Raw genomic sequence first — 27,741 nt, 5'->3', positions numbered from 1 at the left:
GATGAACCGGAAGTAAAACGTTTAAATTGAACGTTGTCCGTCTTTTGACGTTCCTGTATGTATGGTTCCATGCGATCAGGGGTAAGATCCAAAACATTAGAGTTTCAAGCGTTTAAAACAACTTTAAACATGCACTTATGCAGGGAAACTTTAGATTTTTTTTAAATTTAGTTTATATATATTGAGATAATACTACAATTGTAATAATCTAAATACTGATTTCTTGGCTATTGCTAACGTCAGCTTCAGCTAAAGATAGTGTACGGTTTGCAGACTATCTGTCAAGAGTATCCATTGTACAGAGAGTAGTTTTAAAGCAGTAACTAAGAAAAATTTATTTTCGTAGTAGGGGTTAAGAAAATTGACACACCAGTCAAATAGCAGTAGTGTAACGCGACAAAGTAATGGGGGACAGATGTCTTCTCACTGGAGTATTATATGCTACTTTGCATTTCAGAGTGAAGCATTGTACTGTACAAAATCTATGTGAGATTATAATGCTATTAAACTGCTACATAGCTGAAAGTTCATCCTACCAAACCCTTGAGCTTAACCCTTTAAATGTGTCTCACACACCAATGCATCATTAAGATCTCTTTAACAAAAAGTTCTGACCAGAATAAGATTTAAAACTTCTGCATCCTGTTATATGAAGCAATATTTGTTTTCTTTCAGACACATGAAATCTGAATAGATTTCCCTAACATTTTTGTGTAGTTATGTGCAGTATACACTCTGCCTGACTCTAAAGGGTTGTTGTTTGTGGGATTCCAAACAAGTGTGCTGTCAACAAGGAAGTTGCAGAGTGCCCTCTGGAGAACAAGCGACACACTATCATCACTCATGAGTGAAGGGTGCTTTTAAAGTGTCTTCTTCTGAAATGATCATTTATTGGCTTTTATAAATGCCAGTACTGATAACTCAGACAGCAGGCTCTGTGAAACTAATTGCTCTAAAATTGCTGTTAAATTCAAAATATTAGAAAATTACTTAAATGTCTCTCATAATTGCAACATTTTTAGATGGGTTATACATTCCACTAAAGGACATGTTAAGGGAACAATAAATTACTTGACATTTCCACACACTAAATTAAGTCCATTTTCTCATGTCAGCAAACTGGACTGAATCACTGTTAAAATTATTTTACTTTACTTTTTTTCCAAATATGTGTTTGTTTCCCAGCTTTAGACTGCAGTGTTATAATTCTCTCTTACGTCACAGGCCACTTGCTCCTCCTATCACCAGAAAAGATGGAGCCTCGTCATGGTATCATGAAAGCTTTTTCTAAAGTCAAAAGGGCAAAAGTGCTACAGGGGAAGGATGCACCCCCACTGAAGAAGACAGCAGATGACTGTGATGTCACAGGTGGTTACAGTGTTTGCACGCATGCGTCCACATTACAGAAAGAGTGATTTTTTTTTTATTTATTTATTTTTTTTAAATGGAGCACAACATAGAAAAAATATAAATAAGGCTGCATTACATTAAGAGAGAAATGAATACTGTGCCAGAATGCAAAATATTTGTTTACTGGGATTGTTTTAACATTTTCTGCCTCAGGAAACACTTTTAATGGAGTGACGGTGTACCTTCTGCCTGCTGGAATAGGAAATGCCAGATGCCAGATTTTCCAAAGACAAATTCAGCAGAATGGGGGACGAACAGAGAGTTCACTGTGTCCCGGTGTCACTCATGTTGTTGTGGACGACAATGTGGACAGCGAAAGGGCTCTGCGCCTGCTGAAAGTAAATTGTATGCCCTCTGGAGTCCAACTGGTAAAATGTACCTGGCTGAGCTTGTGCATTAGTGAGAAACAGCTGCTAGATATAGCCAGCTACAGCCTTCTGTCACCCAAGAGGTTTGTGATCTAAAAATGCTTTCTTTGAAAGTTAAAGGTAAAATTGTACTCCTGCTGCATGAATATCCCAAGATATTCTCACAAACATTAGAAAATGTGTGTCAGCTTATTTGTACTTTACATTTACCTCGTTGACAGTAATATATGTTTTAAGCTTTGTATTGTAATGACATTTTATGTTCTATCCACTTAGTGACTCTGAAACAAAGCACGAAGAAATTAAAAAAGAGTCACTAAATATCAAACTTGATGCAGAAACTCTGATCGAGCCAGTGACTGATCAAGAGGAGAACACAGAAATGGTAAACTTCCAGATCATGTTGAAAACATTGTTTTGCAGCTTCTTGGTGCATTTCAGTCTTTCAGTTAGTAATCATTTGGAGCAGTCAGGGGAAAAAGTTTAGACCCCAAACGCAAGAAACAGAAACAGTTATTTTACATTACATCCTGCCCTCAGACAGTCCCAGACAGCAAAGAGGAAGTGCGGGGAGAAGAAGACGCCGTCTCTCAGAGTGATCTGGAAGCTCTCATCACTGGCCAGCACCCCAAAGAGGAGACTCCTGGCCCCAGCCTCTCCCTTGGTCCAGATACTGCTGCTCAGAAGCCAGTATCGGGGAAGTGGGTCTGTGCCCAGTCCTCTCAGTCCAAAAGTAATAACTTCAACAAGCACATCACAGACAAACTTGAATTGCTGGCCAAGGCCTACACGCATCAGGGGGACAAGTGGAGGGCGCTGGGCTACTCCAAGGCTGTCAACGCACTGAAAAGCTACCATAAACCCGTTACATCATATCAGGTAGCCTTACCCAGATACTTTAAATGCAATGTTTAGATTGCTGATTACCTGCATATGTCATTGTGTACTGTAAGTTTTATCTTCTGTGATAATACAAGGACTGTCTAGCTTTTTTTTTTTTTTTTTTTTAAATTACATTTTTTCCCATTGGTCTCAGGAAGCTTGTCAGATCCCAGGAATAGGAAAACGCATGGCTGACAAAATTGAAGAGATTATGGAGAGCGGTCATTTGCGGAAGCTTGATCACATCGGTGAGGCTGTGCCAGTGCTGGAGCTTTTCATGAACATCTGGGGTGCTGGAACTAAAACTGCACAACTGTGGTACCAACAGGTGAAAACTCACATATTAGTATAGGAGATTGAAGTACAAAGATTGTACCCCGCACAAAAAGTTGTTAGTGAATTATGTTGTCTGTGTCTTTTCTGTCTTACAATATGTTTTACAACACAGTGATATGATATTGACTTCTATTTCATGAAATATAAGGTAACAGAAAGGCGTTTAAGATTGAAATTTTGGGCTATAGCCTGAAAAATGAAACAACCTGACTGATATGGTGGTAAAATTTCTGCCGCACTGGTATTGCTGCACATATTGACTGATTGCAGTGCAGAACTACAGAAGATTTAAGATAATGTAAAAACAGTGTTGCCATTAGACAGTTTGTCTACAAAGAGCTTTGGAATTTATTTTTCAACAACACAGTCATTGCATTTTCTCATAAATCTGTTAATAAAATAACAAATTCTGGTGAAAATGTGAGCTACAATATGTATTGTTATACCATTATTGGGTTTTCTAAACTGTAAAATTACTCACTTATGAGATGTCAGTTTTACTACGCCAAAGCTCTTTTAAAAATTCTCCCTGGCTATACTCTGGACTCTGTATAATTAGCAGCTTCAGTCAAATGAAATCCGTATCATTTTACTCCTCCATACGATTTTTATTAAAGGTACAGCTGTGACTAGGAATTCAAGTGGGTTCATCCTAAACTCTGATGTAACAGTACAGTGGGTTGAAATTAGTTACTAAGAAATAAGTCATAGATTCAATTGTAAGCTTATTTTCTTTGTGGACAAGCTGCATGCTGCTGTGGCACCGAGGTTAACCGTTCTTTCTGGATTCAGCCAGCAATCCACAAATATTAAATAAATGAAGTGATATTTAAATAGGAAATAACAGATAGCCTCAAGGACACATCGTATTTAGATCCACTGTCTGATCTAACATGTATTCTGACATTGCCTGTGAGTTTGAAGTTTCTTGTTTATCAAAACAACTGAATGCAACTGTTGTTCACTATCTTGCTTACCGCTAATACGTTTACTAAACTACAGCATTTTGATCTGACTGAGGGGGAAAAAACAGTTGTATCCAGGTGAGACCATGTGATTGTTTATCTGCTTCCATGACTTCAGCTGGAAGGTGTGCCAGGCTTCAAAATAATATCAGATTTAATGACTCATGAATCAATTTTACCGGAACAAGGTTCCAGGAAACACTGAATCTCAAGCCACTTTCATTCTTGGCTGTGAATGTCTTTAATTTTATTCTAGTTTATTCTAATTTTATTAATAATTAGAATTTTAAAAAATCAGTAAGCAAATGCCAACATAACAGTTTTTTTTTTCTTAAAAATGTCATTTTGCCTTTCAGGGATTTCGTACTTTGGAGGATATCCATACAAAAGCCCACCTGACAAACACTCAGAAAATAGGACTCAAGCACTACAATGACTTTCTAGACCGAATGCCCAGAGAAGAAGCAGGAGCCATAGAAAAAGTGGTAATGCATCTTCATCTGTCACATTAAGAGCATGTATAATTTAGTGATGATGACTGAAATATCTTTATTTCTTTCACCACTCTAATATGTTTAGTCAAGTTTAAACAGAGTTGAGATATCTGAATAAGATTTGCTTCTTTAACCATCAGAAATGTAGAAAGAGGGTCTGAAGAAGGAAAAAGCTTGTGTCAGCTTTCCTTGACTGCTTGATGATGGAAAAACCAGACTGCCTTTTCACGAAGTAGAGCATCCCAAAGGGGAAAAGTAAATCCTTAAACTTGCTGCATCTTAAGTTAGCCAGATACCTGTTCGCTCCAGAGCGTTAAGTACAACGCTAGTTGTTTTCATATTGTATTACTTAGATTTTCTTTTTCCTACAAAGCTGCCAGATAGAGCGTGCATATTAGATAGATGGCTAAAGCATGTGTGCTCCCTTGAGCTTGTCAAAATTATATGCGATGCCTTAGCAAGGCTACCTCCCAGTATTTGGCTGGGAACAGGTAAAAACTTTCTTTTTTTGCCAGTAAACATACAAAAACAAGCAAATGTGAAAAAAAACAACACACAAAAATATCAGCATGCCAATAAGAAGTGGAATGTTTTTGCAGGTAACAGCGTTTGTGCTTTATTAACGGTCTTTTCCATGCATGTGCAGGTGAGGGATGCTGCACAAGCCATCGACCCTGGCCTAGTGGCAATAGCATGTGGCTCCTATCGTCGGGGAAAAGCCACATGTGGAGATGTTGATGTACTTATATCTCACCCTGATGGCAAGTCCCACAGGGGCATTTTTACTAAAGTCTTACAGACACTCCGTGACAGTGGTAAGCATCATTTTTGTTGATGGGAAAAACTTAAGCATGTATTTTATTTTATTTTTTTAATAAAAATCTCTTTATTTCTGACCTGTTTACTTTAAGGGTTTTTAACCGATGACCTGGTGAGCCACGAGGAGAACGGTGAGCAGAAGAAATACATGGGTGTGTGTCGTTTGCTGGGGCATGACCAACGCCATCGCAGGCTGGATATCATCATAGTGCCCTACAATGAGTTTGCTTGTGCTCTGATGTATTTCACTGGTTCGGCACACTTTAACCGTTCAATGAGAGCCTTGGCAAAGACAAAAAGAATGAGCCTGTCAGAGCACTCACTGAACAAAGATGTGGTACGTCAAGGAAGTGTGAAGGTGCATGGTGGCACTCCACTTCCCACACTGACAGAGAAAGATGTTTTTAGCCTTTTGGGCATACCCTACAGAGATCCCCATGAAAGGGACTGGTGATGATTTGACGATCAGCTTATGGTTTTATAGAAAAATAATTATGATGATAAGGAATAGGCAGCACGGTGGCACGGTGGTTAGCACTGTTGCCGCACAGCAAGAAGGTCCTGAGTTCAATTCCACCATCAGGCCGGGGTCTTTCTGTGTGGAGTTTGCATGTTCTCCCCATGTCTGCGTGGGTTCCCTCCGGGTACTCCGGCTTCCTCCCACCGTTGGCCCTGCGACAGACTGGCGACCTGTCCCGCCTCTCGCCCTATGACAGCTGGGATTGGCTCCAGCACCCCCCACGACCCTGAAAAGGATAAGCGGTAGCGAATGGATGGATGGATGGATGATAAGGAATAATGATTATTGGACTCAAACAATTTTAAGTATATTTTACAGGTCCTTAGATTATACAAGAGCCCTATTTGACTTGAATGCTAATTCATATTTTGCAAATTAAAGAATGGTGGTAGTCCAAACTTATAAAAAGCTAAAGCTTGTTTGTTGCCTGTGTTTAGCTCCAAAATGTCTGTGGCTACTGCACAAAATTGAATATTCTTGTTTGAACCAGGAATGTTTTTGGTGTGAGGTAGCAGTGGTAACTTAAAAGTGTGAAATTTAAACAACAACGGTGATCTAATACTGGCAGAAGAGGTTTTAGAGGCTTGTAAATTCAGAAAAAAATGTGGGATAAGTGTCACTAAGTGAGTGAAGTGACCTTCAGTTCATGTCAGGAGGATGTTGAATGTTTTAAGTATTTTTTTTAAAATATTACAGATGATAACAGAATGTAATAAAAGATTACACGACTTGTTTGTCTGTCTTTCTTTCTTTAACATATATATTTATTTATTTTAGAACTAAGAAGTCCTGGTTAGAGTATTCACTAGTTAAGTGTTGTAGAGTTTTTGAACTTTGTTACAACGTAGAACCTCTCTCCCATCACTTTTATCACTTCAAAAAGGCCAAATAAAGGAAACGACTAACAAAAACACAGACGTTTTTATTTTGCTGTTGAGAAGAACTTGGCTGTTCCGAAGGTATGTTCCCACGAAACTGAGACGTTAACCCAGGATCATAACAACCCCATGCACGGGAGACGCACCGATTAGTGATTGGCCAGACTCTTCCCATCTGGCTGGGACTGTCCAATCGCTGGTCAATCCGCAAAACCAGTTATGATCCACGGCACCGAACGCCCATCACGTTGCGCACATGCAACTTATAGAGGTGACCACGCCACACCCAGGTGACCGAAGCGGAGTGCCTGAGCTAGGGAACGGCTTGTATAACAGCTGTATCAGTCAGTGGCACCGACAGCAACCAGTTGCGTTAGCATCGTTTTTTTGTAATGCCCAGTACGCAAAGGAGGCGGTGCTTACAGCGGCCTCGCAACGCGATACGGGCCGAGAAATACTTAAAGATAGTCGAACACAGTTTATGAAAACAAGTGTTTTGCATGCCTATGTTTCTGTTGTAGTCAGAGCCCCCTTTGGAGGAATGAGAGGCGAATGTTCGGGTCTTAAAATGGGATTGTTTTTGCACGCTGTTGGCTCTGTCACCCCCACCGAGTCCGCAGCAGCCGACACGGTAAGGTTGCTCACTCAAAAACAAGGCTTTCTCAGATAGCTAGCTAGATAGATACCGGGCTAAGGTAGACGACTATCCGAATAGGGAATTTTATTCTGCTTTATAACAAGCTCGCCTAGTCTTTGATACATTTTTATAAATCTGCTGTCGTTGATATTTGCCTGCTGCAACTCTTACCGTGTTGTCAGGAAATACGTTAGCTGCCTGTTTGCTAGCTAACTTCGGCTGCTAGCTTCGGCAGCTAACGCACCGTTGAAGTAAAAAACACAAAGATCAGTGAGTCAGGGCCTTGGTCTGTTTTCTTTATGATAGGCGGTTGACATTTTAGCCAGAAGTGAGTAGCACGATTAGCAAAAGCAGTTCTTCATGCCTGACTGCTGCCATAGCAGTAAACAGAACAAAATCGTCTGACTTGGATCAAGAGCGGTGTAGTTACCAGCAACATAAAAATAGCTCGTGTGAACTTCACTCTGTAATTAATTTGTGTCGAAGAGCTATATATTATTATCACTGTCTTGGCTTCGTGGTAGTCTGCTCCCATTATTTCAGTCTTTGGGCCTTGATGTTTTCCTTTTACAAAAATGAATGTAAAACATTGGGAGTAGCTTCGTGAACAGAACAGAACTGGATTCTTAAGTTTCTTCGTTTTTACGTAAACAGTGATGTACAGTTTTAACACATACAGTATAAAATCGGCAGTGATTTTTTTTTTTAATTACATGAACATACATGAACTGTATATCCTCAATAAGAAGGCTTATTACTCTAAAGGGGGTCAGGGGTGATGTTTTAAATGTATTAGTCCTTGTTCTAGATTACATTAATGGTACTTTCCCCCCACTTCTGGAGGCATGCTGTATTAAACCATATTGTTGTATTTTCTGTGACACACAACATATTTAGAAACAAAATTGGCCTTAAACATATGACTTTTCAGTGGTAAGATAAAAACGTAAAGAGAACCCTTGGTGTGTTGGGACGCCAAAGCTGAGGTCTATAATGCATTGCATAGTGTCATGGACACACCAGAAATGCATCTTCACGAGCTTGAACTGAACTGCATTTGGTAGCTGTTCGCTACAACTTTCAAACAAAGTCCAAAGAGATCTTGATACAAGTGTAGGAGGACATCATTGGGCTGTAAAATCAAAATAAAACTATTCTAGAGACAGCAAAAACTGAAGGAGTGGCCAAATCAACCGTTCATTCTTAAGAAGAAGGAATGCACCAGCCAGCTCAGCAACCCCAGAAGAAATGAAAGACCACAGAAAATGACTAAAGCGGGTGATTGTAGTACTCTTTGTGCTGGCCAGGATATGCCGTTAAAAACATCTAGACATGGAGGAAGGTGTATTATTGTCAAAGTCTACAATCCAGAACATGATGGCCAGATTTGGTTTGACAAGCACCTGTCCAGTAATGAAAAAAGAATAGAAAAAACACTGGAAAGATTAAACCAAGATTAACTTCTACCACAATAATGGGAAGGCAGACGTGGTGAAAGAGGTTCATTATCTGAAACTTACAATATTATCTGTCAAACGGTGTGGAGGCCACTGTCAGCATGTATGGCTGCAAGTGGAGCTGGGTTACTAGTTTTTATTAATGATATCACTGCTGATAGACGTATCATGATGAATTCGGAAGTTTACAACACTATATTCTCAGCTCAGATTCAGTTAAATGCTTTAAAAGTGATCCAAAAGGTCAGTCATCTAAAACATAATGCAAAAGCAACCCAGAAGTTCCCTAAGAGAGAAAAATGGGAAATTCTTTAATGTGCTTTTAGTTACAGAATTAAAAAAAAAAATAGGCAGAGAGAGACACAGACAAGCAACAAGTACTTTTACTCAAGTATTTAAAGTTGTTACTTTGTTTCATTACTTAAGTCTAAAAATGGGGGGAGTATTTATAAAAATGTATTTTCCAAACAGTTAACTAAATATTTAAAGTATCCCCACTTTAGTTGTTTTATTTAAAATATACCATGGTGTAGGGCTGTGCGATATGACCAAAATCTCATATCCCGTTATAAGAATTCTATCGTCCTGATAACGATATAAATCACACAAATGTAACATTTTCTGTAAATTCTGTGAATCTCGGGCAGCTCGTCTTGCGGGAAGTGTTTCCAGCTGCGTGTCATGTAGCTGGAGTCGAGTGTTTTAACCGATGCATTAGGGCTGCTCAATTAATCGAATTTTAATCACGATTACGATCTGGGCTTTCAACGATCATTAAAAATGACTGAGCCGATTATTAGCCCCTCCCTCATTTATCCGCGACACCTTAAAGGCCGGTCCGTGAAAATATTGTCGGGCATAAACCGGTCCGTGGCGCAAAAAAGGTTGGAGACCGCTGATTAAGAGGACCCGAGGGAAGCTCGGAAAGCTAAGCAGAAGTTATTTGGAGAGTGACTGCCGTTGGTTGAAAAGAGAGTTTAAAAAAAAAAAACTTCAGTGGTGTTGCACACTATTTTATATTATTTTTTAAAAGTCATTGTTAACCCTTTAAAGCCGGTCAGAGCTGCATGCTCCGTTTTGCGTAACTATTGTTAAATTCCTGTAGAACCTGGACCGTGTAAGCTATAGCGCAATAATTTGTTTTGCATATGAAACCGGAGGAGTTGTACTTACATCTTATGCCATCAGCTTGTCCTCGGTCACGGTTTCGTTCCACATATAGCTTTGCAAAAATTGCATAAAAAGCGCTTGCAGGAACAAAAACATAATATTCCAGAAACACGCTTTGCCGATCCGATCAGCTGTTCGTAACACTTCCCACAGTGAAATGATGCACCTGCTGTTTTCTTTGCAAATTTGCATCATAGGATTGTTTTTTGTTTTTCCTGCAGTATATAAAAATTGCTGTATCTCCAAAATAAAACTATGAAGACACTCAAAATAAATTTCCTGTGGTGGGAAACTATTTTTTGCAACTTTATTGTATTTAAAGTTTTGAGGGATAAACCTCTTAAATTTCTCCAAGTAGAAATATATGTAAACAAAACAAAAGCGATTTTCAATTTTTTTTGTAGTTTATTGCACTTTTTTGCAATTTATGTAATTACTATGGACTTAATGCATACATATTATTAAAATATGGGCTATAACAGTTGTATTGATGTATAGCAACTTGAAATGCTCCCACAAATGGCACTACAGCATGTAAAAAAATAATATAAGCTCTGGTGGACTTGGTTCTATAGTAGGTCTTAAAGGGTTAAATAAATATCGTCAAATAATCGTGATCTCAATTTCAGTGAAAATAATCGTGATTATCATTTTTGCCATAATCGAGCAGCCCTACGATGCATGAAACGATACATTTTTAGACATAAGTTGTAACAGCCGCTGTTTTCTTTGTGAGTATTTATTACACGGCGTGCTGCGGGGAAAAGCCTGTTCTAACGTTTGAGTCTAAGGTTTATTTTTTAGCACCTGGCGGCTCTTTTTTACTTCTCATTCATAAATAATCTGCTCTTTCACGTGATTCAGTTTATTTTGAAAAGTCTCAACGGGATCTTGAGCTTTATTGTGAAAGGTTTATGTGGAACATAAACAAGCGGACACGCGATGGTGTTACCGTCGTTGTTGCTAACCACAAAGCATAAAAACAGGCGCTTGTCCGTCTGTAGTGTGGTTATATTAAATATAAAAGAAAGAGAGAACTTTAAGAAATTAATATAGCCACTACAGTGACCATCAAAACGATGACAAAATATTGCCGTAAACAGTTTATTTTGCGACACCACGAAACAAACGATAGCGTAAAATGAAACGATAGACGTTTTTATATCGTCATCCAATATATATCGTTATATTGAACAGCCCTACCATGGTGGTATACACATGCAAAATGTATGCAAATGTATTGTTATTTATTTTCAAACAATCCTATGGACCTCTTTGTAGTCTAGGTTTACCCTATCTTTGATATATCCTGTACTGCTCTAGCCCGTTTCACCAGAGCAACATACTGCAACTGTCACTGTAAAAATTAGCTTATTGGTATGTTTTGTTTTGTTTTTCAGGACAATGTCAGTTATTAATAAGTCTTTTCAGAAAGTAAACATGAATGTATTTGTCCCAATTGAGTATTCAGCTTTATATGAAACTTGCTCTGTTTGACAGACTAGTTTTCAAAGCAGTTAAGCCCTGTGGGGATTAGGGCCACCAGCCAAAAACATGTTCGTCAGATATGAAATTGTTCTGTAGAGTACAAGTGGTGCTGGAGCTCTAACTTCTTCAGATTTTTGTTTTTGTGCATCTTGGAAGTAAGTGAAATTGTTTTGGAAACGTATACTCTGTTTCAGAAGTCTGTTTTTGACAGCAGGCTTGACTGGTTTGAAAGTGCCAGCTAATGTTGGTGCTCTGTTGGACTTGTATGTTGTTGATTATTCAAAAAAAATATCTGAAGGAACAATGGTCTGCTGTAATTCTTTTTCCCATTACCTTGTGAGTGATTTGAGCTGCTGTCAGGTAGGAGTCAACTGGATTTGCTTCACACAGTGAGAAGTCTCACCAAGTGAAAGCTACAGTTCACTTGTGTACTTACAAGAAAAGCTGATGAAGGAAATATTTGTTTTTTATTTTCATTGAAATTTAACAGTGTTACAAACAGTCTTCACCCAACTAACAACTCAACAACCAATCACAGAAAGGCTGGCTAGAGCCTAGCAAAGTTTTATTAATCAGGAGCAATGTGACAACATAATGTGAGCACTAAATGTGAAATTTGAATTTAATGGGCATTCCTGTGTGACCAGAATCGTTAACTCGTTGCTTATGTCCAGTAACACTTCCAGGGAGGGTTTTTTTGTACTCAGTACTGGCAAGAAAAAAGAAGAAAGGGAAAATTATTATCCTACTGGCTTTAATACTTAATTTAGGTTAAATTCTTCACAAGTTTTGACATGTGTAGTGTAATAGATTATGAGTAAGTTCAGCACTTTGGGAGTAAAGTAATTACAGATGACTACTATTATCAATGTAATGTCACATGCTTTATGTCTTTATGTTATCAGTGCACGTGTGTGCAGGTAATTTGCTGACAACAGAAGTATAAACTTAGTAGATGCAATAGATGCAGCACAAGATCCCGACTATATGTGCCATGTGCTTTCACACCTCCAAAACTTAATATAGTGATTTCAGGTATATTGTATCGGTTTCATGTTATTATAATAAGTGATTATGTTGATTACCATTTGGCAGCGGTTCATAATAAGAGTTATTCTCTTCATTATACAATGTAAGTTTGAAAAAAGGTCCATTCACACATTAAAATTACAAAAAAAAAAAAAAAAAGCGAAAAAAAGACTTCCCAGGGTAGTGAAAGACAAAGCTAAAACTTTAAGCTTGACCTGCATGAGCTGTCACTCTGATGTTTTAATGGGTGGTAGGTTGGTATTCATCACTGCTAAAAGTCTGCGATTCTTTGTTTCTTTACTTAACCGTTTAAAGGAGTAGGAGAAACAAAAGGCTAAAAAGGCACATGGTTTGGCTTTTCACTGCTATTTTGACTTAAAGCCTTTTCAAACTGGCCCTAAATCCTGCAGTCCCTCTCAATCATAGGGTAAAGTAAGGGCAGCCTTTGAGACTAGGATCCTTGTCCCCGTCCATCTCTTGCTTTCTTCACACACATAAGCACCCTGAAATGTTTGTTTTGCCTTCCCTTTTTTCAGTAAAATAATTTCCTAACAGTGGAAACACGGTCATCAGGTTTTAAAAACAAAAAAAAACCATCAGCCTCAAAAGCTTAAAAGGTCTTCCCTAGCCATGGGACTCTTCAGAAAGAATTAGCATCAGTAATACCTCTGCACTGTATAAAAGGAGAAGTTTCTGACATGGTAATGTTGCAAAGTGTAGCTTACGCTATATTGGAAGACATCAGATGTAAAGCCAATCATAGATAATCCAGTTTGTAATTTTAGAAATTAACAACCTCTTAAACAGCCAAAACTGTTGTATAAATGTTTTCTCTTGAGGCAAAGCTTTAGCTGCTGTGAACATACTGTTTGTTAACTTGGAGATAAAATTCAGCAACTCTGGTTTACTATACTCTCCTCCTAAGCTGCCGCACCTTTCTCGGGTGCATTCATAGCATTTACGGTTGCTGCAGGAATTTTTTGTTATGCATAACCTTCATGACTATGAAAGGGTGCCTTTCTTTGTTGTAGGACAGATTAATAAAAGGGCAGCGAGGTCCTTGCATGCATCGTCTGACTTGCCAAGTTCTACTGGCCTGAGCTAAGTGGGTCAACTCTGATTGTGCAGTCAAGACTTAAGAAAGAACTGCTGCCTTGTATCTCCAGTAACAGTGTCTGATTGTCACCAGCAGATGTTTGAACTGGTCATTTCAGCAAGTTCTCATTAATAAGCTTAATTTATTTTCTGATGCAACAGTAATCTCAGAGACAGTAACCAAATCTGCCTTTAATCTGCAAGTGTGGCATAAGAGAGGTGGATTGTCTCTGTTGATTGCTTGGATTAGAGACAGGGGACTCTTACTAGTCCAGATTCTTTGCTCGCTCACAGTCTCTTAGGGTGACTAAAAAGTAAGAACTGGGAGTGCTCTCAGATGTGTGGGGTTTTTTTTAGGTCTAGTTAGTGGTAATCACCTGATCTTTTTTCGGCAAAACAGATTAGTTCATGCATGTTCATGTTAAAGACTTAACTATAGTACTTTTTCCTGTTAAACTGTTTTGTAAAATCTTGAAGCCCCCTCCCCATTCATTACCCCATTCTTTGCATGCAGCACTGATGACTGAACACTCAGTGCTGAAGACCCAAACAAACTAGATGGTTATCTCTACTGAATTGCAATAAAAAGCCCAACCCCAAAGGAGCACAGCATATGGTTGAGATTGGCTTGTGAGTCAGTGAAAACAGCTGATGTTATCAAAAAACAAACTTAAGGAACAGAACATCCAGTAATTATTACAGAGAATTAAAGCTGTGGAACTGAATTTTAAAAAATGTCATGTTGATGAAGCCGAAACGGCTGACAGTCCATCAGATTTGAAATCGGGGCTATAATTTTATGTCAGCAGTTTGTTTTGTGCTGATCTGGTGTTTCTTGTGTGACAAATCATTTTTGTGTGTCTGGAGTTTCTTTGATTTTCTTTCGTTCTCTCCCTCCCTCATACTTAACACACTTCTCACCACTCTGCACAACTTATTTTCATGCAGTGTCTCAGCTAGCAGCTCGCTCTCCACTGCTGCTTGGAAATTTCCGTAAAGCAATCCTTGTCCACTGTTTGGGCCTGGATTGGAGTGGGCCGAGGGAGTGTGGGAGGGGTGTGTGTGTGTATGGTCTACAAAGACGGAGAGGAAGGCTGTGTGAGAGGGTGAGAGTATGCTTGAGAGCTGTTTGACTTTAATGACCCATGTGGTAGAGGAAACCTGTCTAGGATTTGTGGACCCATGATCATCATGCCTCTCAGTCGGGGACCTGCACTGGTAATCTACAGAGAGATAGAAAATCCAGTTATAGAACTTTGGTTAGCTAATCATTAAGCTAATCTAGAATAACTGATCTACTTGGAAAAGTTTGTAAAGCTGTCTCAAGGTTTTTGATTACAATGCTCTCTCCTTTTTTTTTTTTTTTTCTATAGCGACCTGTCTTCTCTGTTTATTTCACAATGGAAGTTTTTACAGGTTTGGTAGCAGTCAGCTCACTAACATGTTTTGCAAAGTTAACTGTCGACCACGCTGCTAGTTTGCTATATTGACTGTTAAAACAAGCAACCACGTGCTTGAAGTGGAGACAAGTGCCCTATTTATTTTTGACATTTTCCTCATTCTCATTTGGCCTTAGCTGAAGTTTGAATTTAAATTTCTTTTCTTTTTCACTGTTCTGGGAAGCATACTGGGTGGTTTTTGTGCTGGCTGTGATTCATACATTTACACTTGATATGTGTCTTAAACATTAGTGAAATTCTAGTAGTTTCCAAGCATAAGTGATTACGACATGTTCAGTTCAGAACAAGTATAAATGTATGGCTTCTACATTATCTGCAGTGTTATTATTAATATTCACAATGACAAATCAAGGTTAGGTGTGTGTGTGTGTGTGTGTGTGTGTGTGTGTGTGTGTGTGTTTTGATTTGTTTGTTGTTTGTATTTTGTTTGTTTGTTTGTTTTAAATCTTCTGAATTCTTTCTCATATTAAAGTATCAGGATTCTGTATCACCACTTTACTCTAAGAAGATAATATTGGCTGATATCAGATTTAAAGTAGATGTACATGTCATTGTTCTGTTGGCAAGTGAAAATAAGTAATTGATTTTGATATTTCTTTTTTCTTTGTGTCACAAATATGGGGATAATTAACCTATGTCAACCAAATGTTCAGAAAGATTAACAAAACCCCAGATAAGGTGTATGCTTTAGTAAGCTGACTAAAATTGTATTTATATCCATAAGTATGGAGAACTTAAAGAACATAATACTCCTGTCGGTGGCAGTGACGACCATGTTGTTCAAACCAGTTTCATTTTGTAGACTTTTTTGTCGTGTTATAGGCTCAGATAATTTTTATTTTGTCTTTGTTATTGGACGTAGCTACTAACAAGTGACTGCATTTCTTTACTTGTTTTGTAGAGCCTGCTGCACTGTGAAGGTGTTAACAACCAGAGCTACATCTGTGAGTCTGGACATTGCTGTGGGGAATCTCAGTGCTGCAGTTACTACTATGAGCTTTGGTGTAAGTCTAATTTTCTTCTTGTGTGTTTGATCCTAATTCTTAAACCTTTCACTCTGTGACAGGCACTAAAAGATAAGGTATGACAAAATCAATCATTGTAATATTAAGCTGATGCATTGTAATAAGGACTGAAAGAGTAATGGGATAAATACACTTAGTACCGAAACAAGACTGGGACACATAAATTGTGATGCTTTTTTGTAAAACAAAAAAAATTGTAGTTTAAGCAACCTTACAAAACAAGATTAGATGTCTCGAAGTGGAGTGTCATCCTCAGAATTAAATTTACATTTTGTTCTTAAACTAAGACTGCCAGCAACAGTGAGCAAACGCTCATGGTCAGATGGAGCAGATCATGTTCACCAGGTTAAAGTATTTATAAGGGGAAAATTTGGGATGCTGGAAAAAGTGCTTAATAGAAATAAAGGGCAAGAGGACAGACAAGGATGAAAGGGTGCAACGCTGGCATAATGAGTGAGTCCAGTTATAAAATCTATAGGGGCTGCCTTGTTTCATTAGCAGTTTAACTTGTTTATTATTACTATGTCTAAATGCATATTCAGCATTCATCATCTCAATTCTATTATATTTTAGGCGCACCTGTGTAGTTTTAGTCTTAGCTCTCTGTAGTCAGAGGTCACAGATTTGCAGGAACTCTCTGAGTGCAATGTAATCAACATTGTGATATCATGGCAGGGACTGCTGTTAAGATAAGTAGCAGATACAAGAATATCACCATTAAAAACATGGTGAAGCTTGTGCTTTATTGAGAATTTCCTGTACAGTGTTACACTGGGGAATACTAATGTTTAAATTAAATTGTTGTTGTTTTCTTCACATAAAGATTCTTAATAGGTACTCAAACCTTTTTTTAACCATGGCATGCACTCAGCTGGGTAATAAAAATGGCTTATCAGCTCTCATAAATCTACAAATTATGTAATGGTGAAACTGTTCTTGTTGCTTATCAGCTGGCACTGTTGAAATAACCTAATACTCTAGTGTTTTAGTCAGGTACTTTACCATTGATTCTGCATATCTGTTGAATGTATTGGCTGTTTTAAAGAAGTTGGAGGAACAGCTCAAAGGACAACATTTTTCCATAGGTGTTCATCTGGGTCCCAAACCATATAAGCAAAATCATCTTCTAAACCATTGCAGAGCTACTGCATCAATGTTTTTTCCCTTAATTTGTCACTTGTCTGTATATGCCCTGCTGGAAATGGTGACTACTAATGCAGAGTTGCATTATCTGCCTTAGTGCATTTATGTTTGGTAAATTTGAAGTCTTGCCTAGCCGCAGTTACAAAAAGGTTGCCTCAAGGGCAAAAGTGAGGTATAGCAATTGGTGTGGGCTCCCTGTAAAAATAGAGGGAATTATATTACAGCATTAATTATTCACTGAGGACATGATGGGGAGTAAAATGCAGCTTGCCAAAAAATATTGATGTAATGAACTAAAATTCTTCAGTGCCCTGAATAAAAGAAAATGTCTCACGTTGCATTCAAGACTGTATTAGCAGGGCTGGGTGATATGAGGAAAATCTAATATCACAATATTTTTTTGGCTATATCACGATATGTTTAAGTAACCTCCAAAAACAAATGTTATTTTCAACTATATAGTGCTTAAAATTGTACCGGTATACTAATTGAAATCTTTTTTTGAAGCCACAAGTTTGCCTGTCTTTCGTTCACTTTTGTCTTTACGCAACGTTACTCGACCTCGCCTCTCCTTCACTGAACACAACTCCCCCTCCTCCCCCATCACTTCACCTGCAGGCAGCGACAAGATGGACACGGCAAATCTCCGTTAACGAGTTACTGCACATCGCCCCGTGCGTGGAGCTGGACGGCGTCAACGTGTTAACGAGCTAACCACGCCAACGCCATGCAGCCCAGAGGGGCTGCACAGCCTAAAATCCTTTCATTCTCTCAAAAGTTGACAGCGCGCCTTATGTATGAATTCTGGTTGTGCTTGATGACCGCGAACCGATTTTATGTGGTACACGGCGCTCAGCAATCTGTCAAAAATGTTTGAGTATGACTTTGGTAAGCTACGGAGCTGCACCGCTTGATGGATTGTCGGAGCATTACAGCTACCGAGGAGCCTCGCGGAGTGATACGTACTGTGCTTCAACATAATATTACCGTATTGTGTGTGTATAAGGACCATAAATGGCACCTGTTAAGAGACATGGTTACGAAGCGGATTTCAAACTCCAGGCTGTCAGTCACGCAGTAGAAGTTGGGAACAGAGCAGCTGTGAAATCTGTCTGTTATTTTATATATATATATATATATATATATATATATATATATGAGATATAGATTGCAATTTATGTTCAGATTCTGTACATAAAGGTAAACTTTATCAATATTCATTTTATCTAATATCAAAGTCTCGCACTCAGTCTTTCTCTCATTTCAGTCAGTTTTATTGTTGACAAACTAAACGGTTTGTATTACAGTCTAGTCCAACTTAACTGAATGCAACCATCTGGTACAATTATAGCTATTCTGAACTAAGCAATTTATGAAAACTATGCAGCCCACTCAGCAACTGAAGAATTTGAAAGTAAATTAAAACAAAATATAAATTTACATTAAATAAAAAAGTTTTAAACTTAATTAAAATAAAACATGTCTTAAATTAAAATAAGTAAACTGTCATGTTTATTGCTGCCAAAAAAAAAGTTAAACACATTTGGACAGTGAAGGAATGTCAGGATTCTTGCTCAGAAAAAGGATCAACATGCTCTGAGCACAAAAACCTTTTTAGTAACAAAATATCGATTTCTGCTGTCCCTGTATCGATACATTATTAGCAAACAAAATATCACGATACTACACAGTATTGATTTTTTCCCCCACCCCTATTGACTAAGAACTCTCTTTTTGTTCTTACTTTATGGCTTTAAAGAAAATATCGAGATATATATCTTATATCGCCATCCAGCTAAAAAATATCGAGATGAATTTTGGGTCATATCGCCCAGCCCTAGCACTACACCCTTTTGTGGCAATGGATTTTATGGCATGTTTTGCAATTACTGCCTTTTTTCGACATCCTCTTTGTGAAGTCCAAACCACTGCCAGATTATTGATCCAGTGCTGTTTCTCTTTGGAACTAGTTAATCTGACTCCTCTGCAGTTACAGTCTAATTCCTTCACTTGTCTGAAACGCCTGCTGTCGCCATATTTGTTTTTTTTTTGTCTTTGTTTTTTTTCCCCCCATCTGGTAGAATCTAAACACGCATGCTCAGCACAGGGTGCCAGGTAAAAAATTTCCAGTTGGAATTGGATTAGTGATCCATTTGCAGCATTGGGTAGGGGGTGTGTGTTCACAGTGAGTTACATGCAGACAGCTTAATATTGCCATGGCAATTTATACTCAGTGGCTATGGTAGAGCCATTTTAACCATCGTACATGTAAAAACTTTTCATACGTGAAGTATATGTGATATATCACCCACACCTAATCCAAGTCAGCTTTCTTTTATAATTTTTTATGTTGATGTCCTGCAAACCTCCACATTTTGAAATGGATCCAGTTATTAGCACTCATTATACTATGAGGTCAAAACAGAATATTTCAGGCTAAGTAGCCTGAAAGACATCTATATGGTATGCCTTCAAAACTATGTAGAAATTGGGGTGCTGACGTCATACAGCTCTGGTGCCAAAGTGAAAAAGAATGAAAATCTGTCAGTACTCTGTTGTACTGATAAGAAGGAACTCTGATGTTTAAATGGATTTTTATGGTGTAAAGCTTATAATGCAATGCATACATAGTTGTTTATAGCATAGTATAAGCGTGTAGATGTTTCACTGTGTTGAACTGTTTGATCTGCAATGTTATGTTTGTGTTAGCAGCAGGCACTTGTTACATCACCACATGGATAATGGAGAGCACATTTTTGCCCACTTTGAACTATGTTGTTTTGCTTAATATTAAAAAAGTCACATTGTATTCACATGTATTAACTAAACTAAATTGCTCTTCCTCTGATTTTAGGGTTTTGGTTGGTGTGGGCAATCATCTTCATTTTAAGCTGCTGCTGTGTATGTCATCATCGCCGCACCAAACACAGACTACAGCAGCAACAACGGCAGCACGAGATCAACCTCATTGCTTACCGTGAAGCACACAACTACCCCTCTGTGCCCTTTTACTTCAGTAAGCTCTGCCACCACATACACCCACATTATATAAATCTTAAAAAACAACAACAACAACAGCAAGAGAAACAAAACAACAAAATCTGATGTTGATATTTTTACTATTTATTAAGCTTTTTTTTTTTTTTTTTTTTAATCGTAACTGAGCAATTATGTATTTAAGGTTTCATCATTTCATTGGTTTGCATGAACAGTTTCAAGTGAACTAGAGTTGGTTATAGTGGTGAACATAACAAATGAACTCTGCAGTGTTTTTGAGCTCTCTTTAAGGAGATGATAATGTGTCTTTGTTGTATTTAAAGCAAAAAGCCTAAAATACAGTGGGGCAAAAAAGTATTTAGTCAGCCACCGATTGTGCAAGTTCCCCCACTTAAAATGATGACAGAGGTCAGTAATTTGCACCAGAGGTACACTTCAACTGTGAGAGACAGAATGTGGAAAAAAAAATCCATGAATTCACATGGTAGGATTTGTAAAGAATTTATTCGTAAATCAGGGTGGAAAATAAGTATTTGGTCACCTCAAACAAGGAAAATCTCTGGCTCTCACAGACCTGTAACGTCTTCTGTAAGAAGCTTTTCTGTCCCCCACTCGTTACCTGTATGAATGGCACCTGTTTGAACTCATCATCTGTATAAAAGACACCTGTCCACAGCCTCAAACAGTCAGACTCCAAACTCCGCCACTCCGCCATGGCCAAGACCAAAGAGCTTTCGAAGGACACCAGGAAAAGTATTGTAGACCTGCACCAGCCTGGGAAGACTGAATCTACAATAGGCAAGCAGCTTGGTGTGAAAAAATCAACTGTGGGAGCAATCATCAGAAAATGGAAGACATACAAGACCACTGATAATCTCCCTCGATCTGGGGCTCCACGCAAGATCTCATCCCGTGGGGTCAAAATGATCATGAGAACGGTGAGCAAAGATCCCAGAACCACACGGGGGGACCTGGTGAATGACCTGCAGAGAGCTGGGACCAAAGTAACAAAGGTCACCATCAGTAACACACTACAACGGCAGGGAATCAAATCCCGCAGTGCCAGACGTGTTCCGCTGCTGAAGCCAGTGCATGTCCAGGCCCGTCTGAAGTTTGCCAGAGAGCACATGGATGATACAGCAGAGGATTGGGAGAATGTCATGTGGTCAGATGAAACCAAAGTAGAACTTTTTGGTATAAACTCAACTCGTCGTGTTTGGAGGAAGAAGAATACTGAGTTGCATCCCAAGAACACCATACCTACTGTGAAGCATGGGGGTGGAAACATCATGCTATGGGGCTGTTTTACTGCCAAGGGGACAGGACGACTGATCCGTGTTAAGGACAGAATGAATGGGGCCATGTATCGTGAGATTTTGAGCCAAAACCTCCTTCCATCAGTGAGAACTTTGAAGATGAAACGAGGCTGGGTCTTCCAACATGACAATGATCCAAAACACACCGCCCGGGCAACAAAGGAGTGGCTCCGTAAGAAGCATTTGAAAGTCCTGGAGTGGCCTAGCCAGTCTCCAGACCTCAACCCCATAGAAAATCTGTGGCGGGAGTTGAAAGTCCGTGTTGCTCGGCGACAGCCCCAAAACATCACTGCTCTCGAGAAGATCTGCATGGAGGAATGGGCCAAAATACCAGCTACTGTGTGTGCAAACCTGGTAAAGACCTATAGTAAACGTTTGACCTCTGTTATTGCCAACAAAGGTTATGTTACAAAGTATTGAGTTGTATTTTTGTTATTGACCAAATACTTATTTTCCACCCTGATTTACGAATAAATTCTTTACAAATCCTACCATGTGGATTCATGGATTTTTTTTTTCACATTCTGTCTCTCACAGTTGAAGTGTACCTCTGGTGCAAATTACTGACGTCTGTCATCATTTTAAGTGGGGGAACTTGCACAATCGGTGGCTGACTAAATACTTTTTTGCCCCACTGTAAAGTAATTACTGTTACTTTATTAATCCTTTAGGATCAATCCAAAAATTGTGAACTGGTTTAAGACTGCTCACAAGAGTTTAAAACAGGCTCAGTTTCCTATTATTTGGTCAACAATCCAAAGTTTTGAGAAATCGGTGAACATGGAATTAAGTCAACTGGTATCAGCTCTAGAATTACAGTAAGAAAATGCATTTTGAGATTTTTATTCTTAATAGTGATGGTTATTAAATGGAACATGAGTACACATCAATACAGTACAGTTAGTACAGTATTTATCATTTGTTCCAAAACTAGAGCTGCAACAATTAACCGAGTGATTCGATAAATATTTCTCGACACAAATTCTTTGCTTAAGTGTTTTGTTTAACACACAGATCTGTAGCATGCCACTGTCGCAATGGAAACGCGAGTCACATTTGCGACTAAAACAGACCTGCAATACAAACATATTTGGGAGCAATGAAAAGTTTGACAACATTAAGCCCACACACAATGATAACACAACGGCAGCAGAGATGATGACACTGGCACAGTTTAACGTGGAGTTGGTACAAAGCAAACAGGTGGAGCCGCTATTAAGACGGTGAGCTCAGGTTGAGTGAAAGAAAATGTGTTTCTAATATCCATAACAGCAGCGCTGTTTACTGGGTAAAAATCTCGGGTTCTTCATCAAAGCACCTGATCAACAAACTCCCAAGGTGATAAGAAGCAAACTTTGTAACTCCCTCCACCGAAGTTTGTTTTATACATAGAAAAATCAGCTGTAACTCAACAGAAGTTTATTGGAAATATGCAGATCAACTGCAACTTTTGAGTATTTATTATTGCTCATTAATAAGAAAAACAAATTTCTTATCTGATTACATGATTCATGAATGAATAGGTTACTCGATTAATAAAATAACTGATAGCTGCAGCTGCTTTTACTGAAAAAAATTGCACATACTATTCTTAAACTTGTTTAAAAAAATGGCTTTGCACCTACTACACAGTGGAACCTGTCACAGATGCAGTTTACAGGGAACTCTTTCTATGGTTCCACATGTTGTGGTGTTGCCAGAACCTTCCCTGTTTACAGGAAATGACCAACATTGTTGTCTTGGTACCTTGCCACTGTTGTAACGTGAGATTACAATGGCCCTCAGCACACACTTGACCCACAAATAAGCTTTTGTTGTCACATTTTTACCCTATTGCTTTGTTTTGGAACTGTCTGAATTCTGGTCTGGGGAGTTCAGTGAGGTCAAAGTGTCTTTTTTTTTCTTTTGGCAGGTCAGAAACCTGTGTGTATAATCAGTGGTGTGCATGGCATGTATTTATTCATGTGCTTTTATAGCCTTTTTAAAGCATTTTTTTTTCTTTTCCTATAGGGTTTCTGCCAAACTACCTCCTACCTGAATATGAAGAGGTGGTCAACCGGCCGCCAACTCCTCCCCCTCCCTACAGTGCCTTACAGACTGGCCCATCCTCAGTGGCTTCTAGTCCACTGGCTCCTGAGCAGCAGCAAGGACACTGTACAGCCATTCAGCCTTCCCCAGTTCCCCCAGTCTCTGATAGCCTGTGTTGTAGGCCCACCATAGAGGAACCACAACCTCCCACCTTAGACTTGAGGCCAAAGCCTGACACCAAGTCCGTGCAAACGGCACAAAATTCAGGCGTGATACTGCTCTCAGAAGGGCTTAGCAGAGAGGGACTCGCCAACCAGGAAAAACTAAGCGAAAGTGGGGATGACTCCTGCAAGAACCCCCTGCTGAAGGATCTCAGCCTGTCAGATGGTAGTGTTGAGGACAAAGAGCGACTCCCCAGTGGAAGGAGGCGGCGAATTACAGGTGATTCTGGGATTGAGGTGTGTGTGTGTGGCACACGTGGGAGCAGTGGTTGTAGTGGAGCTGGAAGTACAGGCCAGGAAAGCAAGGAGTTAAGGGAGCTAGAGAGCCTTCTGGGGCATGAGAAAGCTGACGAGGAAGAGGAGGAAGCAGGCGAATTCTGTGACAGCTGCAGCCATCAGGCCTCCTTCTGTGTGGAGGAGGAGCAGGCTCTTGGGGAAGTTGATAGGCGGCCTGGATGTGGGCCAACAGGAAGTCCCCAGCCTGCTCACCAGATAAGTAGTGGCTCCCTAAACCCTCCTTTGTGCCTCCTCCTCCACACCATCAATGAGCAGGAAGGACCAGCACACAGCACCAGCACTGAGCCACAGGGCTGAAGCAAAGTTAACACACCTTTGTCATGAGGGAAGGAGAGCACTACACTGTTTTTGTACTTCAGGAAGTGTTTGCTTTCTAAGTCTTTTTTATGAATGTGTGCATCTTAGATAAAACAAGTGAGAAGTGAGGGAGCAGCAAGTAGGATCTCTGCTAAAAATTGTCTGAGATCCAGAGGTTGAAAAAGCACGCTCCTGTGTGGAACAGTGGCCTTAACCTGTGTATTTTGGGTTATATTTGGTCTGTAAGGCCCTTTAATATCCTGTGGCAATTGGGACTTCAGACTACGCACACAGAGTCCTTCATTTGCCCTTCTCGTACAACAAAAGCTACTGATACATATGATGGCTGAAGTTGTGCTGTCAGAACAGGACGTTCACTGCCTAGGATGAATGTAGCTCTCTTTGCCAGGTGCTTGCAACAATTCTGCAAAGCTATTTGTTCTCTGCAGGTAGTGAACTATGTAATAAAACAACACACAGCAGAAACATTTTTGGACAAGTATGATGTGGATTTACCCAAAGTATGTGTTTATGTAAGCTGATATTGTACAGGGATGTCAGAACAAGACTTTGGGGGATGTCCTGTTAGACTCATGTTTCTAAAGTGCTTTTTAAGCAGTTCAAAACCATGCTGCCTTTTGTCTGTTTTTGTTGCTATGTAAGTCTCACTAGTGATAGGGAAGTGTTAGTGCATTAACAAATCTTCATGAGAACAGTTCCTCTTTTGCACAAATGGTATTTATCTTGCAGATGCTACGGTTGTTTAAATCTAGTCTTAAATTAGCAGTAGATAATTACCTTCTTACCATTTTGTTGTAATGTGTGAGAAATGGACCTCTGAAATGTTAGTAGGGAATGCAGCAGATTTGTTTTGTATACAATCATTTTTAAAATTGATTTGTTGAATGTTTGTAGTATGTGCCTACCCCCTTAAAAATGCAGAAATTTGATGGACAATGCTAGGCTTCCATTATGTTGAGAGACCCAGAGAAAGCAGGTACCAAAAACATGAACTGAATGTTAAGCTTCATAGAGATTACACGTGAGACGGGCAACATCACACCTCACATTTTAAAGTCACTTTAATGAATTATCACCTTCACCAGCTTTACAGTGAAAAAACATCATAACTTTTAACACTATTTGTATAGAATTTTCATATCACCGCAGTTTTGACATTATTCAGCTTTGCTATTCATACATGAAACATTTAACGTCTCATTGAAGGCACATTAAGGCTAATTTTAGTCAACTGGAAAAGTGACTTCTTTTTTTTTTTCTTTTCTTTTTTTTTTTAAACCAGGGTTTATATTTCCAGTCATCTGCATTTGTACTGTTCAATCAAGAAAGGAAATGTTACTTTTAATGTGTATATATATATATGTTTTCTTCATTTAGACATTCATCCCGTATAAGTTTGTATTAAAATGAGGATTTAATAAAGGCTATGGTTATGAAGCAAGGAGTTTGCACACAAATTACTTTTAACATAAGTATTTAACCCAACAGAGCAGTTTGAACCTGCCTTTCTCTGTTTGCATGTTCTTTCTGAGCTTGTGTGGTTTTCGTCATGGTGCTTCAATTTCCATCTTTGGTAAATTTACATTTCTATCCCTAAGTTTGAGTTTGAATGGAGACGTGTCCAGGATGTACATAATGTCTGATATGGCAGGCTCCAGTAACCTTGTAACTGTAGTTGGATAAGCAGTCAAAAAAATATATACATGTACATATTAGTGGGAAGATTAGAGATTAGTTTCTTATTAGACATGAGCATAAGGTAATGAAATAAGTCATTGGCTGTTATGGATACCAGAGTATCTTAAAAATAAGCTGTTGCACAACAGGACCTTTATGAGACTATTATGGTACAGCATGGTACAATATGTATAATGCTGCACTGCTGTTACAAAACAAAGACAATGTGGTAGAGGAAAAGAATATAGTTGTCAGTTCCTGTTATTTTAGGAGTTTGAATGCTGACAATCTAGCCTCCTGAGCTTCTAGTGGTATGCCATAGATGATAAACACAAATAAAAGATGCCTTGTGAAACCTCCACAAAGAAATCTATGTCTAATCTCTTTAAGTAGCCACAACTGATGAGACTACACCATTATGCCATGCAATTAATCTACTTGGAGTACCTGAAAAGATGCACAAATTGCAATTCTGCAAAGCACAAATGTTTCAGCCGTTAGTTTTACGGCTCGAGGAGAAAATGGTTTCCCAGAATTTCCAGCACAAAAGGAAAGTAACTTTCTGCATAAACAGTTAAGCTGATTGACTTTTGCCCATCAAAGCCTAAACAAACTCGAAAGTGCTTTATCCGTTAATGCTTTCCGCAAGCTAGAAGATGTCATTGTGTAATTGTGGTACATGTCGTCGAAAGATGAGCTATTTTTCATATTGTCTGATTCTTTGAAAAAATAACGGAACTGTATAAAATCTCAAAACCACTTTATATTACAAATCATGTACAACATTCTGTAACATGTTCATGAACCAAATAGTTGCTTTAATCATTTTTATGAAATCATTAGCTTTATCATTATGGACAGATTCTTTTTTTTTTTTCTTCTTCTTCTTGTGGGTATTATTGTTTTTTTTGTTGAGAAAGACTTAAGTTCTTCTGAGACTTAAACTGAAGTTGTGTGAAGGGTACGTTTAACTAACAGTACAGTAGGTAATTTGTTAACAAGATCAGGGGCATCTCGCCAAAGACATTTTTCTTTCTTCATAAGTGTGTGTGGTTTTGCACTTCTTGACATAAGCCATTTATTATGACAACTAAGATGGATGTATGTTCAATAAAAATGCTTAATTGTAGTCAATCACTGTGTCCGTGACTTAATTTCAGAGTGGTTCTACTGAGTGATGTTATTGTAGAGGTCAAGGTTCCTAACAAATGGCGCTAATCAGCCACTGACAAGCTGATTGGAGCTTATCCCAGCTGTCATTGGGTGAAAGGCAGGGTCCATCCTGGGGGTGCCTGATGGCATCTCCATCCATCAGGCATATGTGTAAAGTCCCATACAGATGTAATTAGGATTTTGTACAATATCACAAGCACTCCTTAGTACTTTCCCAGAAGGTTGTCTAACTTTGTCAAAATTTGAATTTTGACTTTTAGTAGCCTCCCATATGCTGCTATGCACCTATAATGCTGTGTATGTTCCAGTTTGAAACTGTGGCACTTTTGCCACATATAATAAAAACGGTTTACTTGCAGGTGGACAGCTGTTTTTATTGTAAACTGATAAACCGTCACTGACCACATATGGAAGGCACCTTACCATTTAACAAGAAGGCGACATTATAATATAGTATAATATTATTATATTCTGTAACTCCTAGTTTTAATTATTTATCTATTATTATTGAGCTGAATGATTGGTGGGAGTGTCCCAT

General features: G+C 38.8%; 2 protein-coding genes across 3 annotated transcripts; both read left to right on the top strand.

Annotated features, from left to right (window-relative positions):
* The first annotated feature begins 41 nt into the window (after positions 1–41).
* poll (polymerase (DNA directed), lambda) lies at positions 42–6,528 on the top strand. 2 transcript variants are annotated; one of them, XM_082536643.1, is made up of 9 exons: positions 42–81; positions 1,225–1,368; positions 1,564–1,861; positions 2,055–2,163; positions 2,319–2,657; positions 2,815–2,988; positions 4,318–4,446; positions 5,102–5,270; positions 5,367–6,528. In XM_082536643.1, exons 2-9 carry the CDS (start codon positions 1,254–1,256, stop codon positions 5,726–5,728), a joined length of 1,695 nt encoding a protein of 564 aa, XP_082392769.1. In that variant the 5' UTR covers positions 42–81; positions 1,225–1,253; the 3' UTR covers positions 5,729–6,528. The 2 variants fall into 2 exon arrangements, with proteins under 2 accessions (XP_082392769.1, XP_082392770.1); XM_082536644.1 differs by having other exon boundaries at positions 48–854.
* A 360-nt stretch (positions 6,529–6,888) lies between these two features.
* On the top strand, positions 6,889–27,164 carry wbp1lb (WW domain binding protein 1-like b). Its single transcript, XM_082536339.1, has 4 exons — positions 6,889–7,303; positions 15,910–16,012; positions 20,031–20,192; positions 23,500–27,164. The coding sequence occupies exons 1-4, from the start codon at positions 6,929–6,931 to the stop codon at positions 24,330–24,332; spliced, it is 1,473 nt and encodes a 490-aa protein (XP_082392465.1). The 5' UTR covers positions 6,889–6,928; the 3' UTR covers positions 24,333–27,164.
* The last annotated feature ends 577 nt before the right edge of the window (positions 27,165–27,741 follow it).

The sequence above is a fragment of the Aulonocara stuartgranti genome, assembly GCF_965226115.1.
Source record: "Aulonocara stuartgranti genome assembly, chromosome: 6".
NCBI lineage: Eukaryota > Metazoa > Chordata > Actinopteri > Cichliformes > Cichlidae > Aulonocara > Aulonocara stuartgranti.
This window is presented reverse-complemented; position numbering and strand designations above follow the sequence as displayed.

What these genes read in the sequence shown, in the direction of transcription:
- poll (XM_082536643.1), top strand. Translation starts at nt 1,254, where the DNA reads ATGGAGCCTCGTCATGGTATCATGAAAGCTTTTTCTAAAGTCAAAAGG. An exon ending in AGCCTTCTGTCACCCAAGAG is followed by an intron (nt 1,862 to 2,054) that starts GTTTGTGATCTA and finishes CTATCCACTTAG; the next exon opens with TGACTCTGAAACAAAGCACG. An exon ending in AACCCGTTACATCATATCAG is followed by an intron (nt 2,658 to 2,814) that starts GTAGCCTTACCC and finishes CATTGGTCTCAG; the next exon opens with GAAGCTTGTCAGATCCCAGG.
- wbp1lb (XM_082536339.1), top strand. Translation starts at nt 6,929, where the DNA reads ATGCAACTTATAGAGGTGACCACGCCACACCCAGGTGACCGAAGCGGA. An exon ending in AGTCCGCAGCAGCCGACACG is followed by an intron (nt 7,304 to 15,909) that starts GTAAGGTTGCTC and finishes CTTGTTTTGTAG; the next exon opens with AGCCTGCTGCACTGTGAAGG. An exon ending in TTACTACTATGAGCTTTGGT is followed by an intron (nt 16,013 to 20,030) that starts GTAAGTCTAATT and finishes CTCTGATTTTAG; the next exon opens with GGTTTTGGTTGGTGTGGGCA.